Source organism: Paralichthys olivaceus, chromosome 1, assembly GCF_024713975.1.
Source record: "Paralichthys olivaceus isolate ysfri-2021 chromosome 1, ASM2471397v2, whole genome shotgun sequence".
NCBI lineage: Eukaryota > Metazoa > Chordata > Actinopteri > Pleuronectiformes > Paralichthyidae > Paralichthys > Paralichthys olivaceus.
This window is the reverse complement of record NC_091093.1, coordinates 5,615,001-5,639,861: the sequence shown is the minus strand read 5'-3', so window position 1 is coordinate 5,639,861 and position 24,861 is coordinate 5,615,001. Positions and strand designations below refer to the sequence as shown.

Genomic DNA, 24,861 nt, shown 5'->3' with positions numbered 1-24,861 from the left:
CAATCAGGCACACCCACTGAACCCAAATATGGTCACTCCTGGTTTCCAAAAACCAGGATGGCACTAAACAAAATGACAAACTCAAGCCTTCAAAAATTCACAAACCAATGGGTGACGTCATAATGGCTTCCCACTCAGATTATTTGTCGTCAAATAGTATAAATGTAGTTATGATAACATCATTATCAAAGAGCATTATAACAATACAGAAATGTTAGCATTGCCTAATAAGGCTATTTACAGTGTGCCCCTCCAATCATTTTATTTTGTGTAAAAGTGCTTTTTGTTTGAAGTATATCAACAACCTATGTGTTATCCTTTTGAGCTTGATGAGAAAGACCATGCAGAATGTAACAGTAACAGTATTATTGATTGTGTCAATTGGGTTTCGTTTAAAAAGTGGATCTGATCAGCTGGCAGCAGCAATATAAAGAAGTACACAAGCAATGTGTAGAAAATAATCCTCAATTTATTTCATCATCTAAAAGCATCTTAAATCAGAAGTGTGGCACTAAGCTGATAGCTTCAGTTATTAGATCATAGAAAGAACCAGGAAAACAAAGGAGTGGGTAGATTGACAGGTGGAGAAACAGTGATGGAAATGTAAAAAGACCATAAAGAACAACATCAGAGAAGGGTTAGTTTTACCATCGAACATATTGAAAGTAATCAGTCCAGGATCCTCACTTATCAAGTTTGTAGACAAAACTTGCTTCTTAGAGTAAAGTGTAGCTTGTATGTTTGTGAGTATAAGAAAATTGGTGTGTCAAAGGTAAATAATTGCTCTAACATCCACTGAAGTAAACCAAGCACAAGAACTGCAAGTTGCACTGCTGGAAATGTAACTCACTGAGCATGAATGCAAAATATCTCAGAAGACAAATTTTTAACAATGTCAGATGTATGTAGTGGTCACAGAGCGATAAGAAAATTTACTTTTGTAATCCAAAGCAAAAGCTTAAACTGCGGGAGACTAAAATAATATGTTTGAAATTATATTTAAAACGTTTAGTGATTGTAATAGCAGCAAGAGAGTTAATTGTGATTCTTAAGTCAAAAATCAATTCGCTCCCCTGTGGTTCACATAAGGGAGCACTTCCCTCACACTCTTAAGAAATGTAGGATGTCAGATACAGTTCTCTCTATTACCTCACTATTATAGGTATGTGATACTATTACTAGTGTCATGTTGTGCGCATGATATTCGGGTTTAATATCAAAAGAATCTTAGTTTAAATCTCCAGACCTTAAGGTGAGCAAAAGTAAAGTAACAGTCTTGGAGAAACAACATTCAATATTTCTGTTGAATAACCTTTGCTCGCAATAATTACACCAAACCCACTAAAATCTCCAAACTATTCATGTTTCCTTCCTGATGCTTTTTCTTTACTGCAGTTTTGGCTCCCTTCATTCTCTGTGGGAGGAGAAGTGCTGCTCTGTTGTTTTAAGGTCGAGTGATTCATTTGGTCAGTGTAAAGCAGAAGTCCTCTGTTGTGTTGGGGGGGTGTTTTTAGTCTTTGTCTTGCCGCATGAAGACTTGACCTGTCTGAAACCTTCAGAGCCAGAGAAAACAAAAAAGACAAAAACACACCCAACCCGTTCAGGCATTTAGTTGTTTGTGTCCGAACCTGACACAAGCCTGATGCAGTTAATGAAAGCTACACTGAGTTTGTGTCACCCTGCTACACTGTTCCTGGCACACATGGTTATTGCTTGGTTTCCCCGATAGGCATATGCAGTGTGAAAAATCAGCCCAGCCGATGTGGCCAACCTGAACCATACCTGAATATCATTTCAAAATGTTTACATCCACACTCTATGTGTTATCTGGCCGGCAAAATGTTTCTGTCGACATCTGGATTCATTCTGCTGCTACCATCATTATGATCAATAAACATAGTGAGCAGCAATGACACCACCTCCACCGTTCATCACAGATGAGCCTGTTTGTTTTGGATCATGAGTGGATCCTTTCTTTCTCCCCACTCTGGCCTTCCATCACTCTGATAAAGCTTCATGTTAATCTCATCAACCTGTAAAACGTATAATATCTGCTGATAACTGGTTTGCATCTTGTGGCCTCTGCTGCTCTCATGGTCGTCTTTGATGGTTTCATGTAATCCCTTCAGTCGTGCCCTATGGAGGTAGGGATTTACTGCTTTTTGTTTGGTCTTTCACAGGTCTCACAATGTGTCTGCCATCTGCCTGCTGTTGTTTTTGTTGTCCTAAGCTGACCAGTCTGATGTCTGTTGCTCAGTTCACCTGTAGTTTTTGGCTTTTTCAGGACTGTCCAAATTGTTGTATCCTCTGTGCCCAGTGTTTGTAAGGTGGAATACATTTTTCCTCTTTTCTCAGCTTAATAATGTCTTAAATCCATCCAATAGACAGTGCTCTTCACTTCAAGTTGATCAGTCCTTTTTAACAAACCCAAGGCTAAAACCAAGAGAGGACGTTGAGTGCTATATTTAATATTTGAACATTTAATCCAAAAGGCAACATCTGGGCAACTTGAAACACCTGTTAATCATGTGATCTAATACCATTGTTCATTTGAAAAATGGATGCCCTCAAACAAAAGGTCTTTGTTTTTTAAAACATCTAGATGTTGATGAACGTTTTATGCATAAATTGATCTTCAACCCAAATTTCCTCAGTGTAACAAAAAGGAAGCATTGACCATTCCAATTGTTTCTGATGGGAACATAAATAAATGATCCAACCTTAAGGTGTCCAATGGGAAATCCACATGGCCTAGGTGTAACAGTGTGTGCACCAAGGAGAACTCAGCCATAAACTGTAACTTTTAGCCAAATTAGCTTTTGACAGCCTGTACTGACAGCCTCTCTATGTTTCACCCACCTAAGACATTAGGCTAATGGTATGTGTGTATTTGAGAGAGAAAACTAATAAGCAAAACTACAAACCTCATCGGGCATACTGCATACTCAATGTAACTTCTGTGACAGTAAAACAGGTAACAAAGTATTATGCCCAAATCACAGTTCATGTGCTACTCTTTGGAATTATCCTCTCTACCTCATTTGGAAGTGGAATTTTTATAGTGGGAAAATATAGCCACATGGACACTCTTTGTCTGGCAATAACCCTCGCATTGTCCCATAGTACAGAGCAATTGGTAAGTCATTGCAACTTTGGTTGATTCATGACCTGTGAAGTGCACACACCTGTAAGAACAGTATTCCATATTCTGTTACACACAGTGTGTCAGCTAGTGTATAAAGACATTGCAACAGACTCATGGGATATCGCTAGGTTCAACTTAGATCAGATTTAACTTAACTTACAACACATCCTTCATAAAATATTCAGTTATTGATGATATTTTCAGGTCGTTACTAGCATAACCCTATCAGCCATTCAATTCTGATTTACCTATAGCTATACTAAAGTTAATATTTTGTCATAAATTAAATGATATATTGACTGAAATATTTTCGTAATACTAATATAGTACAAGAGATGGTTTCATTTGAAAAATATTTGCAATTTTAAAATGAAAATTTTGTTGTTGTAAATGTTTTTACTGTCAACTGACAAATATCCAGCCATGAATACATGTAGTTGTTAATGGATCAATTGTATCTATTTGAATACTGTGATTTTGACCTTATAGTTTACTTATGTGATCCATGATATAACTATCCATGCCACCTAGTTAATTGGTCTTTCATCCGTTGGGCTTTCCCCACAAGATGCTTTGCGTATTCATGGTTTAGAGCTGAATCAAGATATAGAGTCATTCTAAATTAAATATACAAATGAGTTAATCCCTTAAAAGTCACTTTAAAATGATTGATAAGTGAGGGTCCAGGACTTTATCAGTGTTATTATTTTTTAAGTCAAACATTAAAAGTCTACACTCAAATCTGATGCAAGACTAGGTCATACACATAACACAGGACAAATAGGGTCACAGAAATAAGGATATAGGTGCTGCTCCCACTAACTGGTGTTTCATTCATCAGCCTTAAAGGATAGACCAGAGTGTCTTTTTACTTAGTCTACTGACTGGCACATCATGTCAGGCTCCTGCTATGTGCATCACCTTTACACTTCGGCCTCCTATCATTTTACATCTACAACAGACAAAGAACCTGTTTTCTTCATCTGATCCTGTCCCAGTAACATCAGTATAGATGTATATCAGCCCCTGGAGGAACAGTCACACATACCTTGACAAAGACACTGGCAGAATCCATAGACCAGGCAAACTGTCAAGCTTGATGGTACCAAGCTAACGCATACAATACCCAGAGTCACTCTCTGGATCACTAATAGGTAAATTCCAAGAGGCAATGAGCCAAAGTATAAGAATCCCAGCAGCCAGACCAGGATGCGTGGGACATGATTACAGACTTTGGACAGGGCGTCCTGATCAACTGGACCATTTGAGCCCATGGATACTGAGTCCAGGCTCTGCTCAGTGTAAATGTCAGAGCTACCGTTGCGGTCTGGGGAGTGCTGTGAGTCCCTCTGCACTTCCATGATGGTGATGACCAGACAGTTGGAGGATTCATGGGACGGGCTAGATGAGGAGAAACTCTTCGGAGTCAGGACTACTTCCCTGTTGTGTTTGGAGGTCCAGGATTTGTCGCGCATTGCCAAGTGGGACATGATGTTAGCATCATCAGGGAGGGCTGACACCTTAAACTCTGTGATCTCTGTTTGGTGTCGACAAAAAGGGCAGGAGATGCAGGCTGCACCATCAGCAATGTCCAGGATCTTAATGAGGCAGCGGGCGCAGACCCGGTGCAGGCAGTCCAGGATCTTGGGCTTGCGGTTGTGGGCATTGTAGCGTTGGTAACAAATTTTACACTCAAATTCCTCTGGTGGAGGACAGTCCTCCACCAACTCGGACTGAGGGCAGCTCATCTTCAAGTCATGTTCTGGAGAAAGATAAAGAGACAGTTTGAAAAAAGTAGTTATAGGGATAAAGATTGTTTTCCAGCATTAGTTAAATGGGATGTAACAAGCAAATATTTCTGACTACAGTATCTAGTGCATCTCTGGCCAACAGTAAAAGGTCAGGACTCTGCCTTTTTCTTTGACTGCTTCTGCTCTGTGTACGTGCTGCTGATGAATGATTTATGGTTTGGGAATTGGATCAGTGTGTCATCCCAGAGCCCTTTGATGCAAAGTAAAAACCAGTAATGCTATTGATCTTTGGAGAGAGTCTGCACGGATAGCTTCTCCTTATAGATAGTTTGTTGATTCAGTGTTTTGTGTAGAAAACATTGTTGCTGCAGTTCTTAATTAAATGACCTGAATCTTTTACATTGTTGTTCTGTTTATTTGTTGTCCCTTAAAGCCCTGTTTAGAATTGTATTTGGTTTGTTTCGAACTGGAATTGTATAGCAAAGCTATTTTCTTTGTTAAAAACTATTCACTTATGCTGTTTAAACTAAATTATGTCATTGAGCAATTTAAAGTTTTGGTTATCTAAAAATGCAATTTAAAAACCATCATACTTCTAGTCCATTGATCAGTCAGTGCTTACACCCTCCCCAAGGAGCTTATCCAAAACCAATTAAACATACTGTAAAGATATTTCCAAATAATTAAATAATCTTCATTGCCATGGGAAGGAGAGAAAATCTAAAGAATTGAGTGTAGATTAAAAAATAGGCATCATTTTTGTTCAGATATCGCAATTCAGACAACAATACTCTTACACAGCTCTGACCTGCATTTAATCACCACCACTCATGAAGACCAATTAAAGTTGTGATCCGGGATCAAGTGTGTGCAGATAATCCACACCATCGCTAATATCACCTCTGTATCTATATAACTGCTGATAGGTACTGAAGTCCTGAAGAGCTGAGGAGACTCAAATGATCTATTTTCTCCAAGGAGAAACAGCACGACTCTGTCACTCATCATTAATAAGGTCAAATAGCTGTAAGCATGCATCCATAGAAACCAAGCATGAATAAGAATGAGGATAAAGAGCCCCCACCTCCTGTTCTCTGCCTCAGATCTTTAAAGTGGCAGATAATATGCTGGGAAATTACGTAAAGCTCTTTTAATATTTCTCTATAATATGATATAATTAAAGTTTAAGTTTCAAATCAATACAGTGATTAATTTTTTAGGCTATTTTATATTATTTTACAATTAGTACTGCTTTTTTCTCTATACATTTATTAGTTTGATTGTACATTGGGTCACATAATTTGGAGCTTTTGAGATTGAAACTGAATTCCATGGAGAAAAGATACCACTCGGGGCTCTATATTACAATGGGTGCAAAGTGACACCATGAATGACACAACTATCTTTATTAGTTTCAGACTGACACTGTTGTCTTTTGTGTCCAGCTCTCACAGTGTAAAAGGCAAATGCACCTGCCGCATCTGAGCACCCTTGGACATGTTGGTCTTAAATTGGGTGTGTCAAGTGCTTTGATAGCGCATTGAAATGTGAGACCTTTTAAATAACAAAAACATGGTCTGAGGTCAGTGGCACAGTATTCAGCTTATTGTCATTATTTTAATGACAAACATCAAGATGCACAAACATAGGCAGGTGCACACAAAAATGCAAAGAATGGTCTGCTTGTAGTTTGTTATGGTGTTGTAATATGTAACACAGAATCAGTTCATTCTGTACCTTCATTAGGTCTACAGGACCAAGACTGAGAAGAGAAAACAATTCAAAGATGCCTCCAACGGCAAACAACTTAGTGCAGAAAACTGATAAGACCAGTAATTTGTGAATTCATCATTCACATGGAAATGATATGCAAGTGTAACGAATATTCCATTTATTTTTTAAAAAGACATATTAATCATAAATCATAATATATATATATATATATATATATATATATATATATATCATCTCTATTCTTCAAGGATTATGGAGTAGAGTATATATATATATTTTGGAACATCTTAGCACCTATACTTTTTTCTCTTGAAATAGAATACAGCAAAAGCAGAATTAGGAATCCACATTTTTTGTGGGAAAGTGTATTTTTTATCTCTGGGACAATCATCACCTATGTCTGGCCATGTGTGTGACCATTCTGGTACAGATCAGACAGGCAGGTCACCTAACAGTGGTCTTTAAGGGATATATATCCTTAGTCCCTGCTTTACATGTAACCTTTCACAAAAGCATCTTTATAGGGTCAGAACTCCATGTGGCAGGTATATTCTAGACCCTTCCTGGAATGGAACTGAAAGGCTATTATAGTTCTGCATCTGCTCAAAACTTACAAGTTGAAATTTCCACACAAAAGGTCCAGGAAAACCAGCCCGTGGTCGGCAATGTTTTTAAGAGGGGCAGAGCAGCCGAAGTCTCATGTCGAGGTGACATCTACTCAGTAGCATTACTCCCCCACTTTAAAGACATGTGGTGCTTACTTGCAGCTGCTTAGGGTGGGGACAATTTCATATTGTAATCATTGTTGAATCTACTTTTCAAATGAAATCTGTCTATCCGAACCACATGGATCCACACGGATCCACACTATGCTCTGTGCCAATAGGCCAAATTATATCATGTCGCTCTATCATAGGGTCTCCGAGCATCAGTATGGCCAATGAAGCTGGTGCCAAAAAATAGGATTATCAATGTCAGTAGTGTACTAGAACATCTAACCCATCCATCCATCCATTATCTATGCTGCTTGTCCTTTGAGGGTTGCAGGGGGCTGCAGCCAATTAGAACATATAACATATAACATTGTATAATAATAATAATAATTCTGCACAGTCCCAACAAATTTGAGAGTACATGGAAACACAGGGTTTAGTTAAACCACCAAAAATAACCAAGTGACCTTTTGTTGCAATTATTGAACTCCTGTCACTTCCTATTTTACTTAAGTCATTCATTCATCCATTCATGACCATGAAATATAGATTGAATAGGAGGATGGTGCATTGGAAATTACCCAGCAGGCCTCTCAGTGACTTGCTGACGGTTAAATATTTAAACCACAAGACTGTTGTGTTAAAAAGCCTTCTGAAACATGTCAGAAAGAACCGGCTTGTACTACATAAATCCCAGTAGAAGAATTGGCCAATTTTACCCTGATGCCAGGACAAATAATGTTGTAAGGAAATGGCAGAGTGTGAGGACTGTGGAAAGAACAATCCAGCTCCATATCGTGCAACATGAATGCAAAGGTTACATTCATTCACAAAGCTGACAGGTGGAGTTTATATTGCCTTTTGACTAGTAATAGAGAATTGAATTTCTTATCTTAGAAAACATATTAAAGTATTTTTAAATGTTCTGAAACGCCATTATTGTTTAAAAAGTTTGTTTTCTTTTTTGCACCTATTTTATTGGCTCAGTGTTACCTTTAATGGCACATTACTGCTTCCAGCTGTCAGTATGCATTATCGCTCTGCAGCTGCCAGTGTGCATCCAGGTGGGAGTTTCCACTAGAGCAACAAACATTTTCCCATTTCAAGCCTCTTGTGAAACTGTCTACAAACAGATTATATCAAAATAATTAATGTTCTATGTGCAGGTCACACTCCCACTCAGCTGCTTCTCACCAGGTACCAGCCATTCATTTGTGAACCTAAATGCCACATAATATATTTTAAACAATTAAAAAAATTGTCATTAGCTCTTTTTGCAAGAGCTCAACATTGTGGTAGGAGCTTAGTAAGTGTTAATTAAATTACTGTTTGTCATTGTTCCTGGTCTGCGAGGGGGAACATCACCATGTTCAAAGCTATTAATAACCACACACTCTGTCAACGTGCAACCCTCTGCCTCCACACATGCCTATCTCATCACCTTGCTGACCAACTAGATGGATGTTTGCACATCAGTTCTGCAATGTTGTCATTCAGGACATCATTTTTCTGCTCAGCTGCTCTGGTTCAAAAACTGACCTGATCTTTATCTGTTGCCAGATTCTTCATTTCTCAACCCTGACATTATTTTCAGCTTGGCATTGGAAGGTCTATGAACACAATTTCATCTGCCACTATTAGAGGAAGCCTGTGGTGGTGTAGATAAATGTAAGGGTAGGCCTAATCGTGTCAGGCAGTACTTTTCCCTCTGCATTGCAGTCTTGTGGCTTGAGATGAAAATCAAGCCACTACATAATTTAATTTACAGTACATGTAACGCTATGATTTATATCTACATTACATTACATTTCATTTAGCTGACGCTTTTATCCAAAGCGACTTACAATAAGTGCATCAACCATGAGGGAACAAACCCAGAACAACAAGAATGAATTAAGTACAATCTGCTACATGTGCCATATAAGTGCAACAAATTTTTTATTTATATGTTTTTTAATTGGTTACTAGACATCATCTTCTTCACCAAGGTGTAGTCAGAAGAGACGTGTCTATATTCCGTGGCGGAAGATGTGTAGACTTTCTACTCTCCTGATGTCAATGGGGAGCTTGTTACACCATTTAGCAGCCAGGACAGCAACAGTCTATCTGTAAAAAATGTACATCTCTATATTTACTCATAGGTGGGTTGTTTTGTAAACCTCAGAAGGTTAAATTACTGGTTTAACAGCATGGTGTTGCAGAATAAAGTACAAGAGAGAAGAATGTAAAGAGCACAGCTTCTTAGTGTTGTTTTGTCTATGTGTGTTCTGACTGAGTTAGACTAGTATTTTGATTTAGTTGACGGATTTATTGACTGATTAACAGACTGATTAGTTGGATCTCCAAGGTAAATATGTTAAAATGCAACATTGATTTGATGTTTATGTAGCTCCACTTTGGATGTGGAAAAGCACAGTGGAGGAGCTTGACCGAAGCTGACATTTGACATTTAGGAATTTGAAGATTCGGGCAGAGTAGAAGATAGAAAGAATTAAATAGTGTTCCTGCTCTCCAGAGCAATTTAGAGATCCAGGTTCATACAGTAGTTATAAGGGGGCCTAAAGGAGAACATATATTGTCTGGGTCTCATGCACATTCTCCAAGCCCATACATTTTAGTTTAACATACATCATAGTACATATTTAACATTTTTATGAAGGAACTGCCCGTAAAGCTCAGAGACATGATTTTGTTTAGACTGGACGACATTTCTGCTGAAAGATAGTTCCCTACAGCACAGTGTCCTCCATAATTCTTAAAGCAAAAATATGCCACTTATTTTTACCTTAAAATAGCAGCTTCAAAATTAGTTTGATGGTTCAGTGACTTGAAATAGAGTGAATTGTACCGCTTTAATTTCCAGAATGCCTGTTCAAGAGTTCAATGTTCAATAGCATTGCTGTACTGTATATCAGTTAAAAAGAATCAGAAGTTCATTAAACAGCATTGTTCATCTCCAATAATATATGAGGAATATTTAAAAAAATAAAGAATTCTAAACAGAGTCTAAACAGAGTTTGGTGTATTCATCATTCTGATTCAGGAAGCCAGGGATCAGGAGGAATAACCACCTTTCACTGTTCCGGCTCAGTGAGTGGGACTACACTGTCAGAGCTTTGGTCAACACATTAATTGGCATTCATTTTTTCCCTCCATAAAAACCCAGTTAATCTCTGTTGCTCAGTAAAAGATGCATATTGAGCTGGTCCTTTTAATAAACTGAAAAATCCTTGGGAAATGTATCAGGTTAATAAGAACCCAATGGGCACTCTGGCTGATGGAATAAAGATTGAATAAACTACCTGTAGAAGACGGTCCATCAATCTATGCTGGTGTCCAGACGGAAGCCTCAGCTGACTTAAGTATAGTAACGCCCACTTGGATTTTGCATAAACGCTTCAGCGTAAAAAGAAAGTTTCTCTGATTTGATGAAACCAAGATTGAACTGTTGGCCTTGAGTTCAATTCAATTCAATTTTATTTGAATAGCTCCAAATCATAATATGCATTATCTCAAGGCAATTTACATAGAAGGTCAAGACCTTACTAACTGAGAGAAACCTCTTGCAGTACCAGACTCAATGAGGCCAACCATCTGCCTTGACCGGCTTGGATGAGCAGAAAAAATGAGAGGAGAGATGGATGGAAAAGAAGGGAGAGAAGAGAGAGAGATAGGGGGAAGATGGAGGAGAGAGAGAGACCAGGAACAGTTAAGTCTCATGCCTGCAGAAAACCAGGTATTGCTCATGACCTGCTCAATACCATCCCATTGCTGAAACATGCGGTAACAGCATCATGTTGTCGAGTTTTTTTCAGCAACAGTGACAGTTGTCATGGTTGAGTAAAAACTGAGCAGAGCAAAATAGAGTGATAACCTCAATACAATCCTGGACCAGATCTCCCAGTACCTCAGAGTGGGCTAAAGGTTGACCTTCCAACAGGAAAATGACTGTGATTATACAGCGGAAACCATGCAGGAGTGTGTTAGGGACATTTGAATGTTCTTAAGTAGCCCACGCATTTATTTCTGCCCCTGCAAGCCATGTTGGTCATTACAATAGGACTGTAGGAGTAGAATCAGAATTGGATTGATTCTTTTATAAAGTGTGATTCTTAAATGACAATGAAGAAAATTAAGCATAAAAACATTGAATCTTTGCAAAATACTGAAGAAACAGATTTGGTGGAACAAAAAAAAAGCAAGAACAAAGAAAGTCTGGGTCAAGGGAGCCTTTTCAGCGATTGTGAAATATCACTGCAGAATATAACATCATCACAATACCATGAAATACCTGCTGCCCATAGACATCCATTATGGGACATTGCTTGTCTACAGTCAACATGGCCTTGTCAACTTGCAACTACATCCTATTGGACCACGCTGAACTATAGTTGCTTTGTCTGTCCCCCCCCCCCCCCCTGTTATGCTATAGATACAGAAGTGGCTCTACCCTTCAGAGTTTCAAACATGCAGCTTGAATTAGACTTTCCTCCCAAGGTTAACTACAGCGTCAGTCATGTCAACAAGTGCCCAGAAAAACATGCTTTCTTTCCAGTCAACTGCCTAGTGGTTGTAGTAGCCTAATTAAGATGGGTAATATGTAAAGGAATAAGCTGATGATGTCGTTCTTGACCAGAAAGCTTTGTGTAAGGTCAGTGTAACAGATTCAGGGTCACATGCACATCTAAAGACCAACGTTGTTCTTATCCTTTTCGTGTAACATTGTCAATGATCATTCCATTCCCCCTGAACAAAAGAAGTTATTTGATCTAAAATCATGATCTTTCTCTAAAAGCTCTGTGTCTGTACCTAACCAAACCTTAACGAACAATAATCATTTCGGATAATGACACATTTTGTCATCCTCCCAATAAAGCCATCAGATCGGAAAATGTGTTGATCTAAAGTGTGGCTCAAGCAATGCATTTTGTCATTTCATTTTGACAACTTATATAGAACTGTGTGTTCTCACCATCAGTTCGTCCTGAATCCCTACCAGCTCCATTCATGATGTTTTGTAGCTGACTCTCACAGGAGGTAGAACCAGAGGAGAGTTTCCCTATGGCGAAAATCAATACAGTTATATATTAAAATTTTCTATAAACCACTACCAATAACAAGCTGGTATTATTTTTATAAGCAAGAAGTGCTTTGATCAACAAGTTTTATTCACATAATGGAACAGACCCCAAGATTCCAAGATAAAAGCAAAGTCTAAGCTGCAGTAGTCTGAATAACACAAAGATCTTTACAGCCAGGATTACAAAACAGTCAATATTCTGCATAGATCCTGGCAAGAAGAATTACATCAAAGACTGGTTTTACCTGCATTTATACTGTAGCTTACAATATGTGCAAAATAGTAGATATATTATGAACTAATTATTTGAGCATTTGATTAAAATTCACACTTTGACTGTCTGATTCTCTTGACAATATTATATTCATTTGGAGAATTTTTTTCCTTATGTGCTTTACCATTCGAGCGAAGAACTTCTGTATCTTACAATGTTAAATTTCAGCTAAAACATAACCTATTAAATCTGTCAGACAAGGTGGTACACTTATTCTCAAAATACTGTATGTTCCCTATTAGCCTGTCTCTAGCCAACTCCTCTCTGGGTGGATTGTTGATGAAAGCTTTGACCTTTGCTGTCGGAATATCTGCTTGGTGAGCTTTTTCTGAATCATACCATTGATCCAGAGGATTACGTTCATGCTGCTGTTGGCAGACCTTTCATCCTTGTTTAAAACAATTAGGTGTAAAAAGTATTTTGGTGTGTGGTTGCTTAGTTCTTTTTTTACAGATGAATTTAAATTTTATTCTTTACTGATTCAAACAACAGCCCCAGAACTTTGCCCTTTGTTGATAATATTTTAATTAAACTTCAGGTTTCCATCTTAAGGCCTGTTCTTACAACATATACACATCCCCTATAAAGTTCAACGGGTGTGTTACTTTGAATGCAAATTAAATCCAGTATAACAACTCTGTCTCAATAGGCCATGCTGGGATGTGAGATTTTTAACATTTATTTAAATGTAGGAATTTAACTCTAAGGTTTGCTTCTGCAAAGATACATTTAAAACTCTCCTTTGAATTAACATTGAGTGGGTTGTTTTTGGCATTCAAAGTGTATTGACATGCAAGCCTCCTAAATTTCAACCCTGCATAAATGTGACCAGCTTCTCAATTGGTTGATTTGACATCTTTCAGGAGGCAGATTCAAGGAAATAACATTCTATGTTCTGAAAGTATAAAAAAGGAGCCTCTAAATCACCCCAGTGCATATTCAACTGCAAAGCTTTTCAAACACAGTCTCATGAAATTTCTAATTTAATAAGGTTACATAAAAGTAGAGCGGACCTCTGTGACAGAATACCAGTATATTTGTTTTATTGGCTGGATTATCTAAGTACACTGGTGTAGAATCACTTGTGACACCCCTACTCAATATTCTACCTTTGCAACTTTTGTAGCTGCTACCATTTGGACTCATATTCAGGTAATGCTCTCCAATCTTTAGCAGTGACAAAGACAAATCTGTGAATCTAAAATGACAAATCTGACACAAACAATATTCTGTCAGGACCCCATTTGTCAATATGTATTAGAAGTAGCAATTACTGCATGTCAGAGGATGTGGTTCAGTTTGGATTCTCCCTTTGCAAGGCAGTGAGGAAAACCGAGCACTAACAAAGTAGGTCCAGGTTGTACTTGAGACAATGACAGGTGCCTCAGTGTTCAAATAAGCAAATAAACAAGTGTGAACAGTGATTGAACAAAACTTTTGGTATTTTATAAATATAAAAATGAAGTTATGTTCTGTATGTGACACTAACAATGGAAGTGTGGCTGCTGGTGTCATGAAATGCTCTTCCACATCTACTATCTGCTTTTGATTGAGTGGTTAGGAGTTCAGCTCAATACCACAGTAACCGCAACAACAGTGTCCACATCATACCCCAAATACAAATGTAGATTAAGATTAAGATTAAGATTCCATGGCCACCCTACGGTTCCCAAGCCATGTCTCTATGGACTGAGCTATTGCCTCCCCATGTGGAACATGTATGTAAAACTACCCGTCTTGGCAGCAGAACTAGCAATAACCAAGTGCAATTTGTAGGCACCATTAGCCTGGAAACAGCTCTGTGCTGCAGAAAGAATCAAATTATCCAGCCCAAGTAAGTGAAAAAGACTCACCTCTTAACCTCGAAATGATCATACCACACAAATGACAGTGAAGAGGGCATACGCAGAACCAAATCTTCTGTTTCAACATGCTTCAAAACATCTGTTCTGCTATAATGCCCACTAACTATTAGTTCTGTCCAGCCTAACACTGGTAAACCATTTGTCAACCAACTTTTTGTATCATGTGAATGATCATTTTAGAATATAATGCTGTGAATCCTTCAATTTAAGGTGGACAAGTCAAGTGTTCTGCTAGTATGTACTTGCACAGCATCCAGCTGTAGAATCCCCCCTGGGGATACTCATCAGTTTCAGTGAGTCTGGATGCTATGTATATTTACATAATCAATTTAATGTGAGTTGGCTAAATAAAACATTGTTCAGATGATTTTGCAGGTGAAAGCTCACATGCAAAATACAGCACAATTGTGACTCTTCAAAAACCCTTCTGTATAACAGGTGGTCCTTAGTTGAAATAATACACAATAGTTTATAAGAGTCTTTGAATTTACAGAAATATGCCTTAGAATATTTGCAAGTCTCATTCCCTGCTGAAAACCTTGTAGCAATCAGAAAAAAATATGGTGTTTGTATTCTTACTACAATTAGTGAATTATCTGAATTCAAAGAGTTTGTTCGTGTTTGAAAGTGCTAGAAATTGATGCAATACATCTTAAATACAGCTACAATCCCCACTGGGATGTGGTATAAGAAATACTTGTCTGCTCTGAATTTTTAGTATTTTTGTTATTACTGGGTGGAGAAGGTCAGCCAGCCTCTGGGCTGCAGCTACAAGGGGAGATGTATTGGTTTGGCATTGCTCAGCTCAGCTTGTTGTGAGGGCTAAATGTCACTGCTTCAGCTGGGCTGATCCTGGCGCCCTGCTGCCTCCCTGGGGGGTTGATGGAGATTCAAGCCAGGCTTTGGAGACATTTTGCTCCCCAGATTATAGTTCTCCAGCATACAATTTCTATTCATTACTGAACACAACAGGGAATTGGCATGCTTGATGGGGAGATGGGGCCGTGTTGAATGCTAAGGCTTTTGACTGTCCCGGGGTATGTAATAGGAATAGATTCAAATACATTCATTTGAATATTCAGATTTAGATATTCAGTAGAGACCGGCCCCCCTGTTGAGACAAGGTTGGCACTGTGTTGTTCCTGAGCTCTCTTTGAGTGCATTTTGAATGTGCCTAGTGTGTGCTAATGTTTCTCAAACATGTCATCACGTGTACTTAACTGTGACTCCCTTTGTGAGTGTGCACTGCAAGTACTCTCCTGAATAAATAAAAAATGTATACACAATTACGAAGAGCTTGTGGGCTGCCCTCCATAATCCAAAATATAGAAAATATTATAAATGTAATGATTGTTCCATTTACAGTGGTCAGTATATAAGTTAATTTGATCAACCTAATACATATTAGTAGCTTTATCAGAACACCTTACATTATTCTCAGTCATGGTTTGATTATGTTTTTTGCAACTTTATCAAACACCATCACACTCGCATGGAATCAGTGCTTTTACTTATGTTGATTCTTGAAACCCCCAGTCTTTGGTCATTAGAGAAAAGTGAGGGTTAGTTGCCTGTAATTGTTTTCCTTCAGTTCACTCTGTTAACACAGCCCAAATCACACATCTTTAAAATGTCAAACACTCTAAGCAGACACACCCCATTCATTTCTGGTTTTTAGTAAAATTGGTCCACTTGATGTCCTTGATGATAAATACAAATTTAAAAAAACAGTTTCAATGTACTGCTTGTTATCTTTACAAATTTAAGCTCTAACTTGTCCCAGGAAATAGAGAGGGGCATTCACTAACCTGAATGTCTGTGTTTTGATCCCCAACACATCCCCAGTCTGCATTCTAAATTTTCCTCAGGCAAGCTACTGAACCCCAATTTCCCCTGACAGCAGTGGTATGGGAACCAATGTAAATGATTGAATGCGCCTTGTATATCAATACAGTACATTACAGTTCATTTACCTTCATTTAAGCCCTGACCTTTATTTATATATGTATTTATAGTTTAGTATGTGTTGTGTGTGCATACAAAAAGATTAATTCATCGTTTTCATTGGTATATTCATTGATGACTGCAAATGTAACTTGTGATTCATTGATTACAACAGTAGGGTTGTGCATTAACATAATAACAATAATTATCAGAATATAATTTCAGTCAGTATGATCCTTATGCATTGTGTAAGCACAGTGAGGAGGCATAACAGACAAAACCTTCACCCAGGAGCAGAAATCTGATTTCAAACTTAAAAGACCAAATAATATGACATTTACTGCGATAATTATCAATAATCGGGGTAAAGTATAGTTTCTGTGAACCCATCATGTTCTGATGATTACATCTCAGCAGTCCTCTGGTATCTTCAGTATAAAGGGTAATGTTTCTTTAGAAGAACAGCCTTACGAATAAATCAGTATCAAAATCATGACCAGTATCATTCAAAAGTGAAAAGCCAAGAGTATGTAGGGTAAAAGTGTTAAACAACTTGTTTGTTTTATCCTTTTCTCAGAAGCCAGAGTAATTAACTCTATTGGCAACACAAAATAAACTGGCTGACAGAAACCAAGCACAGTGTCTGTCCTTATTCAGACCTTGTTTCTCTCCTCGCAACCTGCAGAGCATAATATTTATCATCGCTGTTTCTTCATTTTCCTATGCCTCCCTCTTTTCTCTTATTGATTATTTCTTCACTTTACTGGCCCTCTCTTTGATTTATTGGCAGTGAGTTTGATATTTGCAGTTGCTGAGGTAAACCAGTCCACATAACAAACATGTATTCCACTTGTATGAGTGTGTGTATGTGTGTGCAGCACTGCCAAGAGGAGCAGTTATGAAGTGTCAGCAGCTCAACGGCTGCTCATCTGTGGATACAGCAACTTAAATATAAGTCTGAAATAGAACTGTTATTTTCTGGAGGCTCTGACACAGACACACACACTTCAAACAAATAAACAGCAAATGCAGCACAAGTACAGACACACTCACACCAGCCTCTCTACAGAAGATCTGCAGGTTTGTATGTGTGTGTTTTGTTCCTCACCTTGTCCAAATGTGTATGAATCCCCCTCCTCCACTCCAGTTTTCTCTGTTGCGCTGTCCTTCATGTATATCCACCTTATTCATAGCAACACTCCACATCTCATTCCTGTGCTTGCATGCGTGTGTGTGTGTTGTGCAGGTGTACCGGAGGCAGGCGTCAACCAGACTGGCAGCGTTGGAGGAGGCAGCAGAGGGGAGGACAGCGTCTCACCGGAGGGAGATTCTTCACCTGCAGAGGCTGCTGAGAGAAAGACAGGAGGCTGAGGAGAGACTGCTGCAGTCCAAACGGTAGGAGGGGAAGAGAAGGGGAGCAAGAGAGGGAGGAGAGAGTGGAGGAGAAATGGCAGGAGGCAGTCGGGCAGGAAAAAGGGAGGAGGATTGGGAGAGATTGTGTGAATGAGAGGAGGAGGAGAAAGCGTGAGGCGATGTGCAGTTTAAAAAAGGAGGGAGGCCAGAGGCAGCATTAAGGTGTGCACGGAGGCAGAGCAGGTCACATCAACAAAACAATTACTGACTAGATACAGAAACAGACGTCTAGACTAACAGATCCATTTAAGCTCTTTTCTTGAATTGTTTGTGTCAAGAATAATTATTCAGATTTCAGCAAGAGGACATGACCACACAACAATAAAAGCTCAACAGAAATCTGCATGCAAGATTATCATGTCATTTTACCGTGTCATAGACATACTGGTATCCACATAAAACACATGTTTTGTTATAGATAACAAGGAATAGAGGATCAAAAAATCATTTTAACCATGTTAAAGTTGTGTTTACGAATTACGTGTCTGTCTGTTTATCTGTGGCTTGCATATAACCAGAACCGTTCTATTTATTGGCTTCACACTCAACACATGTATGGTTAAGTACCCAAGAACGTGCTTTGTCAAATTTGGTGCAATTTGGAGATTCAATACGTTCAATATTGATAATATTAAAATATTCGAACAGCGTCTAACAGGAAGTCTGCGGACTGACAGCTTTATTTGTCACAGTAAAATGCTTTACCAAATACTAACTCATAGGTCCTTTTAATTTGTTTTATCTGGAGAATTTGTTTTCACTTTTTACAGTTTTTCACTTTAAAAAATGCAACCGATACACCCTACCATGCAATCTGTTAAAGCCACGCACCCAAAACAAATGAATGCTCACTGCTTAACAACTGCTAGAACTTTTACTTGACTCACTCGCTAGCTTCATGGCTATTGTCTCGGTTCAGTTTAGTGGCAGTTAGTGACAGACGAGCTCGCCAGCGAAGCATTTTTTTTTCTGTCCAAATGAAATTATTGGTCGTGTTTATTAAAGTCCTGCAAGGGCCACAGACTACAGCTTTTTTCTTTTTTTCAGACGGTTTTATTTATTATCGACTATTGGGACAAGAAGAGGATTTCAACAAATGCGATTAAAAAAAAAAGTGTTTCGGACACATTACAGTTCAGCAATCCAAAACACAGTATTTGAGGGCAACACAACCTGTAGATGCAAACTCAACACATAACAACACCTCTGAAACAAGACACCAGTCCTTCTGATACATCTCTGATACAGTGCAAATTTTCCCTCTGGTTGTTGGGTTCAGGAGGTAGACGCTGACATCTCTGTAAACCAGAGGCTCACACAGCTCTCTTCTCTCCACAATGAATCAGTTAAAGGTTCAGTGTGTAGAATTTAGTGGCATCTAGTGGTGAAATTGCATGTTGCAGCTGAATACCCCTCACCTCACCCTCCCCTTCCAAACATGACAGAGAACCTGTAGAAGCTGTCAGATGTCATAAAAACTCAAAAGGTGTTTAGTTTGTCCAGTCTGGACTACTGTAAAAAACATGGCGGCCTCTGTAGAGAGGGTCCCCTCGATGTAAATATAAAGTATTTAAATTCAAAGGGCCCATTCTAGGGTATAGAAAACAACAATTAATACAATGTTAAAGAAAGTTAAAAAAAAACTAGATCTGTCCCCGGATCCACACCAGAATTCAAGTAATTCTTTCCTAGTCCATATTTCATTCTCCCACTAAGTTCTGTGATAATCTGTTTATAGTATTAATGTGTAATCCTGCTAACTGACAGACAGACACAGTCAGAAAACTATAGGGAGGGAAGATATTGGTTTCTGCAGAGTAGTTGCAAATCTGGCCATCATGCAACTACATGGATATGGCACATAGAATTGTTTCAAAACTGATTTTCAGGGACTATTCAAGGCTTGAATAGGTTTTACTGCTTGAAAAACCCCATGCTGGTATTTTCTTGTCCCTTTGTTAGTACGGCTGTTTTTAGCTCAGTCTCTGGGCCGGCTGCCTGCTGCTATCAAATGAAAGCTAGCTAATCAGATTGTTAGAAGATCCTGTCCTGCTCTGCCCTGAGGGCATCTTAATGACAAATCATACACACACACACACACACACACACACACACACACACACACACACACACACACACACACACACACACATACACACACACACACACACACCCCGGACACACACACACACCCCGGACACACACACATCACCTACACCTACACCTTCAACCTACTGGCTCCACCACAGCACAATCTGCTGTGTGACCAAACAAGCACACTCACATCACCACGTAAGTCATTGAGGTGCAAGTGGGTGACGCCCTGACCACTGCTGATGGCAGCTGGAGAAGACGTTTACCAAGCTCAGTAAAAAAAACGTCGTTTTCAGTGAGCTTCTGTTTGACTTGTGGTTTGTAGGGACCGGGTTTCTCACTGTCAAATGTCTCACCACCACCACCAGAAGGAGGAAACTCTGCCGTTGTGTTTCCTCTTCGATCCACTGCTTTATATCCTGCTAAGCAACAGTAGCAGAGATGGTGAGAGGTTGTGATTGTCGCCTGCCTGCTGAGTTCTGCGCTGCCTCTGGGGAAGCAGCACTGCCTGAGACTTCCAGGAGCTCAGGGGAAGCAGTCCTGTGTTACCCATACCAATCACAGAAACATAGACAGGTCTGCTGTATGTGAGGAAGAGGGATAATCATGTATCAAGTATTCACTGTGGCAAATGGGTCTGCGTTCCTCTGATATCTTTCAACAGTCAAGAGGGGGGAAAGCTGTTTACAGTCAAGGCCAAAATAATAGGACAGTGATATTTTTGTTCTCCATGCACTGAGCTACAGCACCATTCAATTCAAAATAAAATAATGGATAATACATTAAACTGCCAAGTCTTAACTTTTAATTTGATTAAGTTTGCATCAATATAGAAAGAAGTGTAGGAGATATATCCTTTAACATAGATCATGGTAAAATGTTAGGGGTTGAAAAGTAACTGAACACTTGGCTACAACTTCTTCTCTTGGGGAGTTTTGTGTGGTTTCAATGTAAGTACATGCACAACCACAGAGGTGACTGGGAGTCAACATGAGGACTGAGGGAGAGACACTGCATGTTAAGAAAAAGATGCAGAGACGCTAAAGCCAAGACTATCAGAGATATCAGTAATAGTTGGTGTATAAAATCATGTATCAGCAGTTGTGTTTACTATAAAATAGCAGTTGTCTACAGGAAACTGAGGAGAACAAATCTAGTGGATGAAAGAAAATATTTGGCATTGTGAAGAAAAAGTGCTACATGACTGCACAGTAAGTCAAGAATGCATTGCAGGACGTATGCAGACATGTGTCCCTGTCAGAGATAGAGAGAAGACTTTATGACCAGACCAGCAGAGGTTTCAACACAAGATAACACTGGTAATTATGATGAAACAAATATCAACAATTAAAATGATGGAGAAATTAAAGGAAAAACTCATGACCCAAAGATACCACCTCATCTGTCAACAATGGTTATATCTTGAACATATATGGCTGCCAATGAAACTGACATGAACAGAAAGAAGCAAAACTCAGATTCAGACAGATGAATCCAAAGTTAAGGGATGACATTTCATTATCCAGCATGACAACGATCCTAATGTTGGCAAAGCAACCTAAGAGCTTTTCAGGGGGAAGAGGTGGAATAAACCCAGACTGAGCTGCATTCCCCACGGTGATGACTAGACTGTTTGAAACCAAGGAGGATACAATGCATCTGGTTATGGGGGCTATGTACCTCCCTCACAGTTCATTCTACATTCATGTTCATCTACTCAAATGCAAGCTGAAACCTGGAAATTAAATGAAATTGTTTTATTTTATGTGCTGAGCCTTAGAGCCTGAAATTAAGACTTGGCTTGAAAGGCGTGTTATATTCAGGATTGGATGAGTTCAGGAGTAGTAAGGACAATCCATTATAATTTCTTCAAATTGAAAAAGTAGCTGTCTGTGGACATGTAGACTGGGGATTGATTGGAGACTCTAAATTCTCTGTTTGTGTAGATGTGGATGGATGGATGGTTAGAATGTTTAATTCAGCGGAGATAGCCCCAGATTATTAAATGCAGGATCATCCTATCCTGTAAAGAAATAGTTTCAGCTTGGTGAAACAGAGATTCAGTCGCTACTTTACAACTGATCTAAAATTCAGTCGGCCTGCTGGAGCCCACGGTCGCTGCAGTCTTAATCTCTCCTTTCTTCACCACTGGAAAATAAGCAGTGTAAATAGCTGACATTATTTTAATGGCACACACACTTGGAACCTCATGCATAATTAATGCTAAAGCCCATGAATGCAGATAAACACATTTTAGTAGTACTTCATTATCCCTTAGTTTCACAATGCTTTCTGGAGTGGTCCTGGGGTTGCGGTATACAGCAGAGCACAAACGAACAGAGAAGATCATGGTCGATTCTCTGTCCTTGCTAAGTTTCCAATTGTATCTATGTTGTTGTGACTCCAGGTTCAAGAGTCTTTTGAAATGTGCTAAGCAGAAGCTTGACATTGAGAGTGATTGGTGGTGACCATATGGCAATTTGAAATAGTAGCTACTAAGTTATTTGTAATAATTGTGCTCCTGTGTCTCTGCTTGGTTTTGTGGTTCACACAGATAGCTGCATCCAGCACAAGATCCTCAAAATCTCAGTTGACAATAATATTTTCAGTTTCGTTAATAAAACAGACACATTTAAGTTGAGTCGTTTTCATACATATACTCCAGAGACTGTCTGCAGGATTGGGTCCAGACATTTCTCTGAAGGTTTACTTTCACACATGAACAAGGCAGCAGAAGATTCTCTGCTCAGACACGTTCACAGTATCACAGGAGTCTGCGGAGGATTCAGGTGAGGGATGGTGCAGCATACAGAGGCAGGACAAAATGTATTCATGCGCTGCGGAGATCACCTGTTTTGTTTACAGCACATTGACAAAGTGTTGTCGTTGGCCCTTATCAGCAATACAACTCTCCTGACCTAGCTCCTCTTTTTCATTCTAAAATATATCTGTTCTATTTTTAGTTTTTTCCAGTTTTGCGTCTGTCGCATGTTTGGAACATCATCAACACAACCATTCACTTTCGGTGAATCTCCTGTTGTGTTCTCACATTGGCTCAGTCACACATTCTTCTGAGTTTTCACCAGGGGCCTGGCAGAAAGTCCAGAGCTCACTGTGATCTTACATACAGATCTTACATACAGCCCCTCTGGAGAATGTCCAGAGATTATCCGGAGTTCAGTGCATGTGTAAATACAGCTTTAGAGAATCTGGTGGCTTGTGCATAGTTTATCACACAGCTAACTTGATTAAGCATTATAAGCATCATAGTTAGAGCTATTCAATTGTCCAGTTGTATTTGGACTGAAGTATGTGAGTATGTGTTGTGAAGTGACACACTTCTCTTCAGTTATGGAACATGACGACAACGGGTTTCCTGAAGTGATAATTAGTGACTGATTGTCTAATACTAGTGCTGGTGGTACTCCCTGCAGTGGTCTCACAGACAGACCTGCCTTATAAACCTCACTGCCCAGAATACTACTGGATAATGTTAGTGTTTGGCCTGACAGGGAGAAGACCGTTGATTGACTAAATCCTGAGGTGGGTGCATCTATAATTGTAATGGAGCTCTTCTGGGGCAGTGGAGCTGCTGCTGAGCCTTTCACTGCAGGTCAGACAGCAGCTGTGTGGCCTGGTGGTCACCACAGCTTTCCCACCACAATGCACATACGCCCATTTTTCTTATGGCTGCAGGATGCATCTTTGTATTGTGCTTGGGCACATCATAGAAAGAAATTAGTGTGGTTGCCATGGGTAATGGATGATGTTTGGGATGGAGATAATTAGCAGAGTGAAGTTTGTGAGGGTCTTTACTCAACAAAGACAACAGACAAAATGTGTTTCTCAAAGAAACATCATTAATTAAGAATGAGAAAATGTTTCTTTTCCTCTGTAGTCAACTCGATATTCTTAAGACAAATTCCTTATCTCAGATTGACGTAGTGTTACTGTACCCTTGTCTAAAGAAACAAAACCCCACATTCAAACAACAAATAGGTGACCCTCTTGTCTTTAAATGTATACTTTTGAAGATCAAACTAAGTATTTTAATACTATTTTTCAACATTCTTAAACATTCTGGATACTTGATACTCTAACTTTCTCTCTGTTTTTCCAGTGCTCATTTATGACATTTTCAGAGAGGGAATAGATTAAACAACAGTCCAACATTAACATCATGTCATTCAATGCTTCTACATGTCAGATATTATAAAATAACTATGCACACAGTTAAATGGAGTCTTCATTGTTCATGAATAACACATGTATCCACCCAACTGATCTCTTCTTCCTTTCTTCTAGCTTTGAACCAGAAAGAGGAGAAATCCTCAGACAAGCAGACTGAACACACATTACTCTGTTTAGTGTACTTGTGTAAGTTGAGTTTGTAGCCTGTCACTTTATTTTAAATAAACATGTGCAACATTTTTGTGTTATATAGTTATGCTGAGGTTCCTGCCACTATAATAAGCAGTTAACTGAGCCCAGACACGGCAGCTGATTGCTTCAGTTGCTGACGTGTGAAGAGCATATGACAGAAAAGCTTTAATGCTTCAGCCATTATAGCAATAACAGCACACAAAGGTAATTACCTGCTGTCTCCTTGGAGCTGTTATTCTCTTCTATTATCATTATCCCTCCTTTCTCTCTTTGTGTGAAATGGCAGGTTGTTACTTGATTTGGCACACGTGTCTGTCTTTTGGTGTTACATCCAACAATCGTCCTACTAATGAATACAGAAACCCTGTCTGTCTGTCTGTCTCACTGCCTGTCTCACTGCCTGTCTGCCTGACTGTCTCTCTCACTGTCTGTCTGCCTGCATGCCCGTTTGTCTGTCTGTCTCAC

General features: G+C 39.1%; 2 protein-coding genes across 8 annotated transcripts in view; one reads left to right on the top strand and one right to left on the bottom strand.

Annotated features, from left to right (window-relative positions):
- Positions 1-24,861, top strand: part of cep89 (centrosomal protein 89) — a 64,182-nt gene that overhangs the window by 27,963 nt on the left and 11,358 nt on the right. For 4 of the 6 annotated variants that reach the window (XM_069534589.1, XM_069534534.1, XM_069534504.1 and 1 more), the window contains exon 17: positions 17,753-17,901. In XM_069534589.1, coding sequence (XP_069390690.1) covers positions 17,753-17,901 — 149 coding nt within the window. The other 2 variants (XM_020079683.2, XM_069534638.1) reach the window with 2 other exon arrangements.
- On the bottom strand, positions 452-17,759 carry LOC109624803 (E3 ubiquitin-protein ligase RNF182). 2 transcript variants are annotated; one of them, XM_020079720.2, is made up of 2 exons: positions 17,615-17,759; positions 452-4,907 (listed from the first exon to the last, which is right to left on the bottom strand). In XM_020079720.2, the coding sequence occupies exons 1-2, from the start codon at positions 17,676-17,678 to the stop codon at positions 4,165-4,167; spliced, it is 807 nt and encodes a 268-aa protein (XP_019935279.2). In that variant the 5' UTR covers positions 17,679-17,759; the 3' UTR covers positions 452-4,164. The 2 variants fall into 2 exon arrangements, with proteins under 2 accessions (XP_019935279.2, XP_069390892.1); XM_069534791.1 differs by lacking the exon at positions 17,615-17,759 and adding an exon at positions 12,316-12,415.

Bases quoted from the DNA above. Each gene is read 5' to 3' on its own strand.
- LOC109624803 (XM_020079720.2), bottom strand. From the start codon at position 17,678: ATGAAGGACAGCGCAACAGAGAAAACTGGAGTGGAGGAGGGGGATTCA. The intron at 4,908-17,614 runs GTGAGGAACAAA...ATCTTTCTCCAG, and splicing joins TTCATACACATTTGGACAAG to AACATGACTTGAAGATGAGC.